We start from the raw sequence: 16,121 nt of genomic DNA, 5'->3' as shown, positions 1-16,121 counted from the left end.
TCATTCATAAGAAGCAACTCATCTGTTTTATCAAATGATAATTCTAATTCTACTTCTAACTCTAGTTCTCTTGCTATTTCCACATCTGCAGTTACTTCTCTATTGAATTCTTGAACCCTTGAAAGTCTTCCATGAGTGTTGGGATCAACTTCTTCCAAATTCCTGTTAATATACATATTTTGACCTCTTTGCATGAATGATGAATACTCTTAATGGCATCTAGAATGGTGAATCTTTTCCAGAAAGTTTTTAACTTACATTGCTAAGATTTATCAGAGAAGTCACTATCTGTGGCAGCTATAACCTTATGAAAAGTATTTCTTAAACAAAAGACATGAAAGTTAAACTTATTCCTTCATTCATAGGTTGTAGAATGAATGGCGTGTTAGCAGGCATGAAAACACTAATCTCATTGTACATCTCCTTCGCAGCTCTTGGGTGACCAGGTGCATTGTCAGTAGCAGTAATATCTTGAAAGAAATCTTTTTTTTTTTTTCCCCTGAACAGTAGGTCTCAACAGTAGGCTTAAAATACTCAGTAAACCTTGTTGTAAACAGATGTGCTGTCATCCAGGCTTTGTTGTTCCATTTAGAGCTCAGACAGAATAGATTTAGCATAATTCTTAAGAGCCCTCGGGGTTTTTCAAAAGGTCAATGAGCACTGGCTTCAACTTAAAGTTACCAGCTGCCTTAGACCTTAACAAATGAGTCACTCTGTCCTTTGAAGTTTTGAGGCCAGGCACTGACTTCTCTCTATGAAAGTCCTAGATGGCATTGTCTTCCCATATAAGGCTGTTTCGTCTACATTGAAAATCTGTTGTTTGCTGTAGCCACCTTCTCTAATTATCTTAGCTTGATCTTCTGGATAACTTGCTGCAGCTTCTACATCAGCACTTGCCACTTCACTTTGCACTTTCATGTGATAGAGAGAGCTTCTTTCTTTAAACCACATGAACTAACCTCCACTAGTTTGAAACTTTTCTTTGTAGTTTCCTCTCCTCTCTTAGCCTTCATAGAACTGAAGAGAGTTAGGGCCTTGTTTAGGAATTAGGTTTTGGCTTAAGGGAATGTTGTGGCTGGTCTGACCACTTCCATCCAGACCATTACAACTTTATATCAGCAGAAGGCTATTTTGCTTTATCATTTGTGTGTTCACTGGAGGGAACACTGGAGCACTCTTTAATTTCCTTCAAGAGCTTTTCTGTTCCATTTACAACTTGGCTAACTAATGAATAACACAAGAGGCCTAGTTTTTGGCCTATCTCAGCTTTTACCATGCCTTCTTTGCTAAGTTTAATCATTTCTAGCTTTTGATTTAAAGTGAGAAACATGCAACTCTTACTTTAACACTTAAAGGCCATTGTAGAGTTATGAATTGTAGAGTTATGAATTGGCTAAATTTCAATATTGTTGTGTCTCAGAGAATAGGGAGACATGAGGAGAAGGAAAGGTTGGGAAACAGCTAGTCAGTGGAGCAGTTAGGACACACACAACGCTTATTGATTAAGTTGTCCTTACATAGGCATGGTTTATGGTGCCCAAAACAATTATAATAGTAGCAATAAAAGATCGCTGATTATAGATCATCATAACAAATATAATAAAAATAAAAAAAGTTTGAAATAGTGTAAAAATTACCAAAATATGACACAGAGACATGAAGTGAACCAAATGTTATTTATTGGAAAAATAGTGATGATAGACTTGCTCGATGCAGGGTTACCACAAACCTTCAATTTATAAAAAATGCAGCATTTGCAAAGCCATTTAAAACACAGTGCAATAAAATGAGGTATGCAAGTAGTTTCCAAATCTTCCACTCTGCATACCTGCTCTAAAAAATGTTAAATAAAGATTTCATCTTCCTTTATTGTTCCATTGGCTCTTTCTGCTCAGTCTACAGACTTATGTTTGCTCTATTCTTTGAAAAAAGAAAAGCTAATTTTAATTCCATTGTTTCCTTCATTTTTCACACCTCTGGAAGAAGCTATTGACACTCACTGCTGAGAGCTCTCATCTGGTTTCTGTAGTGATCCCTAGCAATGTACACCCAAATCTTGCATAAATCCCAAATGAGTTCACCATAATCTTTGCACATATAACCTTGCTTTTTCTTATACTATTCCTTCCCACTAAGGCATATGTATTCTCCCTTTTCCTTTGTCTTGTACTGTCAAGAGAAAACACCATGCCTGTTTCTTTCACCTGAGGCATTAGGACCTCACCACTGTCCTGAAATCACCTTCTCAGTTTCAGGAGGTAATCGTCTGTTAAACAAATCTAGTGTCAATCATCTTCCTCATCTCTGTAGTCAAATCTTCTTCTTGTAATCCCTCTTTCTTTTGCTTTCATTAAACCATATATTCCCAGTTTCCTTCTCTTTGCTTCTTCTTTGTCTCTGTCTCCAAAAAGGAGTGACCCTAAGTTTAGCCCTTTCTCATTCTAAACACCACCTTTGGTAATTCTTACATAATCCGATAAACTTTATCTTTAGTCTTGACTATTCTGCTAAATCCAAATCTCATATACCCTGCCTAACAAAGAAATCTCAAATTAGAAATTCAAAATTGCTCTTGTAAATACCATTCATAAATTTTTCAGTGTGATCAATCATCTCCTAGCATTCCTTGTTTGCATTAATGGCATTTTCTTATTCCAAATGACCCTGAGTCCCTTTAGCTTAAATAAGAAAACATTATAGAAAGTATCATAAAGTACCAATAGCTATGAGATAAAACAGGCAAATGATAAAGTGCCTACTTTAATTTGAGTAGTCAGGGAAAGCTTCACTGAAGATGTGATCTTTGAGATAAATGATGAATACCAAAAAGAAGAAATGCAAGCCACAATTTCAGGATGGGCATTCAAGGACAGGAGTTGCTAGTGTAAAAGTCCTAAGATGGAAAAAATCTTAGTGTATTTGAAAGCGAGAGTTGAGCACATTAAAAAAAAAATGTAATGTTCAAGTTGTAGTCAAAGATACCTGACCTTGTTGGACCCCACAGGCCATGGCACTGAGTGTCTGGATTTTTCCCAAGTGCAATAGATAGTTGAGGAATGACATGGTTCTGAGATAGAGAAGAATCAAGAAGTAGTAGTTTTTGAGATAGAAGTAAAATGTTTTGTTTTTTACATGTTCAGTCTGAGATACTTACAATGTAGGGTTAGGTTGTGCATACTAGAATTAGCTTCCCTGGTTAGAATCCTAGCTCTGCTAATGACTATGTGAACTGGGGCAAGTTATATAATCCCTTTACACTAATTTCCTTGGTTATAAAAAAAGGGGAACAATAATTGTATCCACCTGATATGAAATACATATAAACTGTGTATCCACAACTAATGTGATAATACATTTGAAGTGCTGAAAAGGTACCTGCCAAAATAATAATCAATAACTTATTACCATTGGACATAGAAGTCTGGAGCTCAGTATAGCTCTCAGTGGAAACTTCCAAATAAAAGAGTGCTTTGACTCCACCATCTAGCTCCTCTTTCTCCTTTATTACTATTTCCTCCCCACAACTTTGCTTTCCCTACTTTACTAGTTCCATATTGAAATAAGCAGAGGAATGAAACAGGAAAACTCTGAACCAGTACTGGAAATTAGAAAATGTCGACTAGTTCTCCCTGCTCCAGAAACAAAAACAAAAACAAAAACAAACAAACAAAAAACTATTCATAGGAGTTAACTCTAACCTCAACGATAATCTTTAATTTTGAATGGTGAGAGATAAAGACATGAGTAAACGGGAAAGACATCACCTTAAAATATTTGTCCATGCAGATGAGCAGGCATTTATTTAAAGGCAGGAAAGTGGAGGTCTTTTAAAGAATAAAATTATTTGTAAAAATATAGGGAAAATATGATAAGTTTGATCAAATTAAAGTATTAAAAACGTAATATAAGATAAATGACAAATTGGATGAATATTCACAACATATAAATTGTATGCTTAATTTATAAAGAATTCATACAAATCAGTAAAAAGATGACTTTAATTTGACAAATATTTATTAATGAATGTCTATCTTATGACAACCACTGTACTGTTAATTAAAGTAAATTATACGTAAATCATGGAGTATATGAAATATTTATCTAATAGACAGATTCTAGTAAACACATTCATGCTTTACTCAACTGTTTGTGTTTTCTCCTTATTTAGACAAAATTTGTGGAATTTAAGAGAATGTATGTTATGATTCCTTCATAATAGGCATTTGGTTTGATTTCTCATTAAAATAGAACTTTTATCATACCAAGCCATACTAAAGAGAATGTAACAAAAATAGTCATCGCTACTTACAAATTACTTATTATGGGCTAAGAAATATGTAAAATTCAAGGAAAAACTTGAGAGGATGTACTTTGTTGTATTTTGTTGCATTTAACTGACAAGTCCAAAATATTTCTCCCCTACTCAACAGAAATTTTAAAATTCAGCAATATAGTAAATACCTCCTAGAAAGGACATTCATATAAAACAAAAACATTAGGCAAATTATAAATATAAAACCGATGTCATTTATTGCTGGCATTCTATAATTATAACAAGTATCAAAAGGCAAAAATTTTAAAAGAAACTGTTAAGATTTGCACAGCAAATACTCTTCTGGGGAACCAACAGGTTTTCTTTTACATACTCTCTGGCCAAATTTACAGCATTATTATTCAGTGGGACACACAGAAGCATGTTAAAGTATAAGGTAAATAAGCCTCTGTAATGTATTCATATGGACAATAGTTATTGTTTTTAAACAAAAGAAAATCCATATGTGAAAAAGTGAGCCTTGGACAAAAAAATCAATCCAGCTATTCCCTGAAAAAAAATAGCATTTGTGCTACAAAAGACTTCCAAAATTTATGTAAATGGATGAAAACTTTTTGTACTGGTAGCAACTCCAAATCTGTGCTATGCATAAAACTCTAACAAAGCATCTAATACTCTGCCTGTTGTTAGCTCTATGATTGTTACTATGGATAAAGCCAAGATAAGTAGCCATTAGTGTCAGAGAACTCAGATTCTCTACTAGCAAATTATATAAATTTAAATATACAGAATTCTGCTAATTCTAGTCTTAAATAAAAATTAAACTGTGATTCTTTTTATTTATTTTTATTATTTATTATTTTTTATGCCTACAGCACCTGGTCTTCCTTGGTGGTCTCCCATCCAAGTACTAACCAGGCCCGACCTGCTTGAACTGCTTAGCTTCTGAGATCAGACACCAGCCTTGTTCAGGGTGGCATGGCCATAGACCATGGACTGTGGCTCCACTGTGGTGTGAACCCAGGACTTTCTGCGTGTAAAGCAGACGTGTTAATCGCTACACTATGGAACAATGTCCTGTGATTCTTTTTTAATGGATAAAAATTGCTTTCTTCTGGTTATGAAAATAATACATCTCTGGAGGGTTTAAAACATGGCAAGTATTCATTTACAATCTTTCCACTGATAAATAAAATCTGTATCTCTTCTCCTTGAATCTGGGTGGATTGTGACCAACCGAGTGTGGCAGAAGTAAACTATGTTTCTTCCAGAGTTAGATCATAGAAAGTCACATAGTTTCCTCCTTATTTTCTGAAAAACTTGCTCCTGAATCTCTAAGCTACCATATAAGAAGTCTAACTTTAGACAGCCATGCTGTAAGGAAGCCCAGGCCATATAAAGGCTCTCCAATTAGTGACCCAGCTAAGGCCAATCTTACAGTCATCCCAGGCCAGGCATGAGATATGTGAAGCCTCCAGCTCATTGAACAACCCTCAGGCACTTATGTCTTCTCAGCTAAGGTCATAAACATGGAGGAGCAGAATTGAGCCATCTCTGCTGTGTCTTGTCTTGATTTCTGAACTAAGGGCCCATGAGAATAATAAAATGATTGTTGTAATGCAGGACCAGGTTTAGGGTAGTTTGTTAAGCCTCAATAGATAGTTGGAACATTTCAAAGTAAAAAATTAGAAAATAAAGTAAAAGAATAAATGACAATTTAATAATCTATAGCACTACCATATAATCACTATTATCATTTATGTCTGTATTTCCCTCTATTCTTTTTCCTATATATGGTCCTTTATAAAACTATATAGAGCACAGACTAGCACAGCAAAGCAAACTTGTGTTTGCATACTGATGGCCACTTCTACATTTGGGACATGTTTCTTAACCTCTTAAGCTGTTTCCCCCCCACCCCTTGTAAAATGAAGATAATAATAGTATCGCTCTCATAGTTATTGTGCGAATTCAATAATGTAATGCATTTAACATAATGCTTGCCACACAATTTTTATTATCAATTATTATGTAGAGAATTGAGCTCATACTATATATAAAGGTATGCAATCTCTCTTTTTCATTTAATATAAAATCATGAGCATTTCCCCACATGTAGCAGATGCAGAGAGGTGCCACGCAGATCTTCCTTCAAGAAGAGTGTACCAGGGATATGGTTAGCTGGCAGCCTCCTTCAGCTAGCTCTTTTAGGATCTACTGCAGCATTAGAGCTGGGATTTGCTACTTTTTAGGATGGCCTCCTGTTAGTGACTGAAAAAGGTGGTGGTAAAAGGGTCTAGCCATTTCTGCACAATGTGACACTCTTCTAACAGGCAATTTTTGCTCTAGAGCTCATATTGGTCTGGCAGAGATTTTAGTAAGTCTGTACTGTGGTCTGACAGCTTCCTCGCCCACTTCTGCATCCTTCCTTCTCCTCTCACAGGTGTCACTTCCACATAAACCTTTTGCACTCCTAAATTCCTTTAAGAGTCTGCTTTTCAAGAACTTAACTGGCATACCATATCATAAAATATGTTTCTTTAATGCACATTAAATTGAAGCTGAACTGGGATTTTAATGTAGGTCTTCTGACTTTGAATCCTATGCTCTTCTCAATACAAAATGTTATCTCTCACCCCTCAAATACCCTACTAGTCCCAATTTGTTGCTTTTCGCATGTAAGCCCTATGCGCTCTGTATCTGTGAAAAAGAGATTTAATACCTGTTGTACCTAATAGGGTTGTAATAAGGATCAAATGGTATTATTTACGTGCAAATGTTTATAACGTTGAGATCCTTACAAGTTTATATATTTATATTAAACATATCACCCACAAGAATGACCTTTCTCTATAAAAATATTCACCTTACATCTCAGTCTACTCTGTCCCCAAAAGTATTTAATCATAAAATACCTCAATTTCTTCACCTGTAAGATTTGGGCTAAATTGTGTTCTGTAATATCCTAAGCAACTCTAGTACTCTGATGTTCCCTGAAGTGTCACATCAAGCTCTGAGGCAGAGCTGAACTTAGTTTGGAAAGAAGACTGAGTTTCTGCATGTGGAAATAGAGATATATAAATAAATATTTTAATAATGTCCTTATCTAAGTAGTTTTCTTCATTGACCCAATTTACCCAGCACAGCAATTGTCACAGCCTGTTTGTGTTTGTAAGGGAAAAAGGAATAAAAGCTATTTTGTAGCCTTAAAAGAATATTAAGGTTTCTTTTAGGACAAGGGAGCATGCAGGCCTTTAATATGAAATACATTTAGTTCCAGGCATTAAAATTTAATGGACTAGAGCTGCCTCGTGTGTCATAGACATCTCCAATGAAAGGATCCATTAATCAGTATAAAAATAACTGCTCGTGAAGGTTCACACCTACATATGCCTCTTGTTGAAATAATTCTGAATTTATCTTCAAAAAAGATATCAATTATTAAAGGTTTCAGTGTGGTGGAAATATCTGATTTTCCTTGAAATTTTGAAAAAAAGAAAAAAGAGAAGGAAAACACTCTTAGATTGAGTACCTGTACTCTTTCAACAGTAAAGTCCCTAAATTTGCTTTTGACCTATTTTTTTCTCATCACCACTGCTGACCCTTCTTCTATTACCTGGTTTCCCATAATCACTTTCTTCCTGTGGGGTGCTTCCAATTAGTCTCTGAATATACTTATTCTCTCATTCAGTAATATAGTGATGATTTAATGGGGAAGAGCTAATCAGAATCTCTGGGAGTTTGGAAAATGCAAATATATGCTGATTGAAAAACATATTAAATATTATAATTTCTTTAATTTATTTTCACTTATATTTTATTTATTTTAAAAATAAAAAAATTAAACACTGAATTTTATATGTATACAAAAGGACAAGACTTCAAGAAGACTGAAAAACACTGTTGTAGAAATCTCTGTGATCCTGCCACTCCTCAAGTTACTGCCCAATCTTTTGCCTTATATAAGAGAAATCAATATTAATTTCCTTAACTCCATTTATTTTCAATCCATTTTTATACTTTCGATTCCCACAAATTTATTAACATATCCCTAAAAGAGATATCTGAAACTTCTTGATTTCCAATTTTAATGCCCAGTACAGGAAAATATGTTGCCCAATGTCAATGTGATTCTTCCTCTTTTCAAGTACTTTTCTTTTTCGTAGTCACTATGGAATTAAAACTTCATTTATTTATTTATGGTACATATTTACTGATGAATATACACCAGGAATTGTTTGTAAGGGCTCAGAATAAGATAACAAACAATTTAGATCCAGTCTGTGCCTTGATGGTGCTCATAACTCTTATCAGAGATTACAAACAGGTGACAAGGGGAAAAGATGTGTATAGTTTGCCCTACACAGTATTTACAACTAAAACTTTGAATTAAATGCCAACATTTAAATATCAGGAAACTTTACATAATTTATGATTCTCTGAAATTTTGGGCAATACTGAGCTTACACTGATCTCTACATAGCAATGATTAACTGGAGCTGAATATTGACTACTCCCTTTACATAGGGTATAAATTCTCCAATTTGCCACTCCTTGTATTTCAAAAACATTGAGTCTTTGAGTGTTAGTTAACTTTGCCACATTAGTTAACATATTCATTCATTTGTTACCCACCTCATTCCCAAAGATTTGTGAGATTGTGCCACCTAATCTAGAAAAAGATGGAGAGAAATAATCGGTAATAAAATCTAGATTCAGTCAGAGTATGATAAAGTAAGTACAGAGTGCTAAATGAGTATATTGAAGGGGCACCTAATTCACACTTGGGAAGGGTTGGGGGAGCTTCTCCAGGAATAGTGCTGTCTAATATAAGAACTGAAGGATAAATTAAGATCTTCAGTTAGCATCCTATTAGCTTTTTAGGGAGAACATGTTAATTAACAAAAAGATTATGAAATATTTGGTTACTAAGAAGAAATGTGAGTATAGAAAAAATCCATCTTAATGATTGCTCTACTTTGTGGGTAAAAATGTTCTCTAGTTCCTTAAAGTGAGGATTAAGTATTAAACAGTGTTTTAAAGCTGCAATTAACTGGAAACTGAGAATAAAAGTATGCAAAAAGCAAAATTCCTTTTTATTGAAAATTTTGGTTTTTTCTTCAAAGAATTTTTTATTATTATCTTGACAAATTCCCACTTGGGGAAAATGCAGTTTTTAATCAGGAAACTGTTTGTTCAAATAAAAAAGATACTTAGATTTGAAAAATATCAATTTGCATTGTCTTCTAAATTAGGGGTTCTCAAACTGCAAATAGTTTTGTCCGCCAGGGGCGATGTCTGGAGACATTTTTGGTGTCACAACTTGAGATAGGAGAAGTGGCCACTGGCATCTAGAAAACAAATGCCAGGAATGCTGCTAAATATCTTACAATACACAGGACAGCTCCCCAAAACAAGGAATTATCGAATCTAAAATGACAGTAGTGTCGAGGCAGAGAAATTTTGATCTAACTAGACAGAGGATTCAGAAACTATGAACCACATGTTTTGGGTCCTGGATTTTAGAATAATTGAAAAAAAATCTTAACTTTATGCTAAGGAAGAAAAAAAATCAGAAAAAAAAAAAAGATACATTTTTTCAGGCTATGAATCACCATGAAAAAAATCCCACAGTTTTCTGAAAGTCATGGTTGTGTAGCAATAAGGACCTAGATCTAGTTAGGTCAGACGAACATAGTTTTGAACTAAAATATTCCCCTCTTCCATGTCCTTCCCTTTGTAAAAAATATATAAAATGACTTATTCTGAATGATGAGAATAAGATTTTGCTAGAAATCTGTAGGATGGAATAAATAACCATTTGACATCTGCTTTTATCATATAAAATAACTAAAAAAGTTGACTAATCAAAATGCTACTTTTCATTCACTAAAGAAATTGTATTAAGTGGTTTGTCTGTGTATTAAAGAAGAGGTATATATGACTTTAAATTAGATGATCTAATAAGCTTTTGTTCATCAACATTCTTATTTAAGATCCTAGAAACTACATATATTTCATTTTTTCTCCCACAAAGTCTTGTCTTTCATTTTAGGAGTAGAATTTAGATACCATGCAAAGGAGTATGCCCCAAAATGGCTTGCAAATATGACAGAAATCTTCTAAGAAAATGCATTAGGATATAAGAAGAAAACGTTATAAATTCTATTTAACTTTATTTATATAAAGATAATAAAATTTTACTAATATTTAACATAAAAGCTTGCACTGGTGGTCTCAGTTCATGTATCAGTTAGTCATGTGTCTTATATAGCACCATAATGTAATAAAAACTTAGAATTCCAAATGGAGACAAGTTGAGAGTTGCCCCTCACTCTTTTTTTTTTGCACTTAGTAAATGAGTATGCATTATAACTTATGTGAGCCAAATTAAGTGTATTTATGAATTTTAATATTTAATTTTAACTGAACTGACCCTTAAAAATTCTTTAAAATATTCCTGCGACAAAACCACAGATCAAATATATTTTACTAATGTTAGAAAAAGAAAAGAAAAATGTCAGAGATGGCATTTTTCTTTTTACTAATCTGAGCTTTTTGTAAGCCAAATTTATGACAGGTAAAATTAATGACAATCTAATCATATTAGAAAATAAATTTGTCAAAATATTTTGATGTTATCAAGATGGATATTCGAAATATGGATTTATATCCACAAATTTTAACACTGTTTGCCAAAGAGTATTTTGCTTTGAAATATTTACTGATGATTTTTGTTCATGGTTATTTATAATTTATAAACAGATATATATATATATGTTAGGGTGCATGGCACATGATAAAAAATATTTGGGGTCCATTGAGCTAATTATGCACTTCACTGCTTTGATGTTAGGATTATATATTCTCATCTCTTTTAGAATGTAATAATCCAGAAGACATAGTTCTTTTCTTTTTGTTTGTCTGTGTAAAATGGCTGACCCATTAGGTCTCCAATAAATATTTGTTGAAATTAAAGTTCATCATAATAGTTAACTTTTACTGAGTATTTATTACGTGCTAGGTATACTGCTAAATACTGCATATAGTCTGTCTTTTTTGAAACTGTAAACTATTCAATAAAATAGGCAATCCTATTTGCTCCAATTCAGAGACAGAAGGAAAAAGTTATTTGTCTAAAAATAGACAGTTATTAAGTCTCAGAATTGAGATATAAACACAAGTAGTCTAACTTCTAAACTGACAGTCTTTATTAAGGTATATTACATTGATAAAAATTAAATATTTTTTGAGCTAATGTTTGGATACATATTAATTACTCTAGAGTATTTACCAAGGATCTTTTATAGATCTTATACAAGGAGTAATCAAAGAAAATGACTTACTTCCAATGCTTAAAGTTCACAAACCAATATGTAAAATATCCAAATATATAAGTAATTAAAAATGCTGTAATAAAAAAGGATGTGAGTTTGTAATTGAAAATCGAAAGAGAATACAATAAAATCTGCTTGGGAGTTCAAGAAGCTCAAGAAGTTTCAATTTTTCTTGGTTTTAAATAAGTAATAATTTCATATCAGAAAAAGAAATTTAGAAAAATAAGCAGAAGAAATAACAAGAATAAAAACAATAAAGTATGAATGTGCTTGACCTAAAGAATGAAGTACTCTAGAACAGCACTTTTCAAACTTTTGCCTACAAACCTGTCAGCTGGGACTTAAAAACCAAAAAAAGCACATTCTATTGTGTAGGAATGGGGTAGGGGGTAAGATTCTGCATTCATAAAAATCTCTACCTTGAGGCAGAGCCTGCTGATCTTCTGACATCGATTTGAACTGCAAGTCTTGAACATGATCCTTGACATATAGTCTTAGACTGCTTATATCAAAACTGCCTAGTCTGTTTGTTAAAAACTTAGATACCCAGTCTATCCTACATATACCAACTAGTTTGGTAAAGAGTTTGCCATGTTTTTATAAAATTAAACATGCACTTATGATGTGACCCAGCAATTCCACTCCTAGATATTGCCCAAGAGTAATAAAAACATTCGTTCAAATGAAGATCTATAAATGAATGCTAATAGCAGCTTATTTATAATGTCAAAAACTGGAAACAATCCAGACGTCTGTCAACAGATGAATGATTAAACAAATTGTGGTATATCCATAGACGAGAATATAACTCCACAATAAAAGAAATAAATTAATGAACACACAGCAATAGCATTATAATAAGTGGGAGAAACCATATATATTTTCTAAAAAAATACTTAATAAATTGCATTTGTATTAAATTCTAGAAAGAGAAAAACTACAGTCATAGAAAACACATCTGAAGTTTCCAGAAGCTAGGTTAGATGGAGGAGGAAACTGACTGCAAAAGGGTATGAGGGAACTTTTGTGTATGATAGAAAAGTCCTTATATCATAATTATGATGATGGTACATGACTATCCACATCTTCGAAAGTTATCAAATTGTATACTTGAAACTGTGAATTTTATTGTGCACAAATTATACCTTAATAAATCTAGTCTCTATTTTTTTTTTTTTAAAACTACAAACAAAAACAATACAAAAAAAAAAAGAAGAAGAACTAAACATCTGTTCCATTCTTACTGATGATGTTATCACTGATAAAAAATACGCAGCCTTGAGGCAGGTCCAGCATGCCAGAGTGTGTAACTGAAAGAGCTGTGGATGTGGCCAATAAAAAGATGTGAAAATTACATTGTTCATTTTGTGAGTGTTAAGGACAAAATGAAGCTCCATTGCGATTTTTATGAAAATCTAAAGAAATACATAAAAATAACTTTCGTATGTATCAAAAAACTGTTTTGTATGTATCAAAAAAATATTAAGATTGAGAAAAGCCATGAAAAGCAAGGTAACTCCTTCAGATTAAAGGAGAGTACAGAGATAAGAAAACTAAATCTGTGTCATTCTAGATTGAATCCTAAAAAAAATCAAAAGACAAATAAATGACACTATTGGAACAATTGGTCAAATTTGAAATTAGACTATAGATTAGATAATAGTATTGTATCAGTATAAAACTTTTTCTGATTTTGATAATTATATTGTGATTATATTGGTGAATTTCCTTTTTCTTAGGAAAAAAGATTGGAGTTTTTAGTAACAATGGGGCAATGTTGTCTTCAATTTACCTTCAAAGGTTTCAGGGGAAAAAAAAAAACAGAATGATAAGAGAGATGAGACAAAATGCAAACAATTAGTAAATCTGGATAAAGTGTATATAGAAATTTCTTGTACTATTCTGGCAATAATGTTATTTTTGTTTGAAATAACATTAAAATATATAGAGAAAGGGAACTGGAGCCCCAAATGAATTGTATACCTATTGCAGTAGTTCAGGGAAGGGATAATTAGAACTAGATTTAATACAACGGTAGTTAAATGGCTATTTTATATTGTTTCTGGGCTTAAAGCAGAATGATAAATTAAATTTGTTTTTTGCCTTTTTTAAGGCAAAGTAATCATGCATCCTAGTATGGCCTTTTAAGAATTATTGCCTATCTTGTATTCCAAGATTCTAAATTTATTTAAACTTGTTTTAAAAAAGTTATAGTCCACAAATTCTTCTGTAAAATATAAGAAAACAGAAGAAATAGAGCAAAGGGAACTCTAAAAATAGAAATTTAATGTTGATAAACAGAGGTGAAAGAAATATATTCTCTAAAGATTATAGCACTAATTCAGAACCTGTTTGTGTGGTTGTGTCATGCTAAATCTTATGAAAATGAACTATTATTAAAAAAAAAATCTCCTAGTCAGATTCGGAATTCATGGTTTCACACACTGCCTTGACTATCCATCGGGTTTTTATTCCTTGGAGTTCTTTTACTTTCACCTTCTTCCATTTAGCAGAAAAGCCAGCATCAGACACTTTCCTACACTTTCAATTCGGACTCCATTCAAGTTTTACAGAATGGTTAGTAGGTATTAAAGTTTTCCCAGAAGGAACCAGAAAAATTGACTAAGCATTGACTGATCTTGAAATAGGATGAACATTAGAACATTTGCACCATGAATCACAGGAATGTGTGAATCTGAATCATGGAAAAATAAGGCTCCTTTTGTAACAGTGAAATTCTCTAAATGTTGGGAAAGGGATGTAGTACAAAGTGATCCTGACATGAGCAAACAGCTGCCCCCCACATCTGCATATCCAGAACTGAAACAAAATCCTCTCAGATTCACATGAAATTGAAAAAGAACGAAATATGGAATATAACAAGGAAAGTCTGGGAGTATGAGGCAACTGTACTTGATTCTAAACATTATTCTGGATATCTAGACATTAACTAAATATCTAACTTTAAATTTCAGTTTTTTCTGTAAAAAAAAAAACCTAATATATACCTCACTAGGTTATTTTAATAATTAAGAAATAATGCCTATAAAACCTAGTGTTACATTTAGCTCATTATAAATACAGATACTTAGAAACTTATTATGATCAGAGAATGAACAATTTACATATATTTAATTTATATGTTATATAAATTTATAGTATGGCAATCTCAAAGATGTTTCTCAGCACTGAGTATGCCAATTTTCCAATCCACTTTTCTCTTTACTTTCTGAACAGGTAATAATAATATTTACTCATAGGGTGCTTCTGAGAATTAAATCAGTTAAACATAGAAAGCCTTAAAAAGAGTATGTATCTGGTAAACAGATGATAATTGCTGAATAAAGAGAAAGAAACTCATTCAGTAATATGATGTTCTAGTCACTGTGAATGTTTTCCATGATTAATAATATGCCAAAAAAAAAAAAGAAGAAGTGTAAAGATGCACATCATCTTTGATTCTAATACAGTATTTATGGAAACAAAAATGTACCTTGTAAACTGCCAAGTGCAAGGCTGTAAATCCATTTCTTGTCAGTCGAGATGGGCGGAGCCCTTTTAACATAAGGGTTCTAATATGAGACTTGTTGCCTTAAAGAGAAATGTGAAAAAAAAGATTAAATTGTTGAGAGAGTTGAAAAAATGACTTTAAAAATCTCTCTTTGACTTAACAATAAATGTCATACTGATATATGAAAATAGCAGATCGCTGTTCTGCAGGTCATTTGTGAAGTCTCCTATTAATTGATAGTCTTAGTGAATATTTCTATTACACTTATAAAACTTTGTATCAAAGCTGTGTATTTTAATGTATTTGTGTTACTTATTTTTATTTAGTGCTCTCATCATAAGATGGTTTTAAAACAAAAACATGAAAAAAATTTAATAAACTACTAGGAAAAAAAGCTTAGATGAAAATCTAATTGTACGTGACTCTGCAGAACACCATGAGCAGTAGAGCTTATTTAGATCAGAGAAAACTGGAGGAAATGACTAAGGTTGGGAAGGCACATTTAAATTTGGGAGGAAGATCTTTTAAGTAGTCTGATTAATTTGTTTGACAGGCATGGGTAAGGAATATGGTGAGAGTCGATACCTACACATTAGTGTTCTATTTAAAAAATTGAGTTCAATGAATACAAGTTTGCATTAACAAAACAAATATTCACTATTAATTCACTAATTAAATAAACGTATTGAGTATGTGTTTGAGATACATTAATAAACAAAACAGAACAAAATATGAGCCAAATTAAACCGTTAATCTTCCCTTCGAGCAATCTTTCCTTTGATATTTTATCCTTGGATTTTATTACTTTCCATATATCTTACTGAAGATTGTGAAGCAATTGCTTGATGATATTTTGGGAAATGCTTTACGTACTTCTAAATTTAACCTAATCCCTCACTAGCACGTCCAATACTAAAAAATGTTTTTTGGATTTCCAAACTAAGTGACTTTGTTCAGGGTAGAAACACAATGAAACTAAATTCAGATCTAAATCAATTAA

General features: G+C 32.5%; 1 protein-coding gene across 1 annotated transcript in view; it reads right to left on the bottom strand.

Annotated features, from left to right (window-relative positions):
- The window catches only part of TNNI3K (TNNI3 interacting kinase), a 258,487-nt gene that overhangs the window by 231,062 nt on the left and 11,304 nt on the right, over positions 1 to 16,121 (bottom strand). The window contains exon 4 of the mRNA XM_039838597.1: positions 15,104 to 15,201. Coding sequence (XP_039694531.1) covers positions 15,104 to 15,201 — 98 coding nt within the window. The remainder of the gene's footprint in view (positions 1 to 15,103; positions 15,202 to 16,121) is intronic.

This window comes from Pteropus medius, unplaced genomic scaffold (genome assembly GCF_902729225.1).
Source record: "Pteropus medius unplaced genomic scaffold, Ma_sr-lr_union100, whole genome shotgun sequence".
Classification (NCBI taxonomy): domain Eukaryota; kingdom Metazoa; phylum Chordata; class Mammalia; order Chiroptera; family Pteropodidae; genus Pteropus; species Pteropus medius.
The sequence above is the reverse complement of the archived record's forward strand: the minus strand, read 5'-3'. Positions and strand labels throughout refer to the sequence as shown.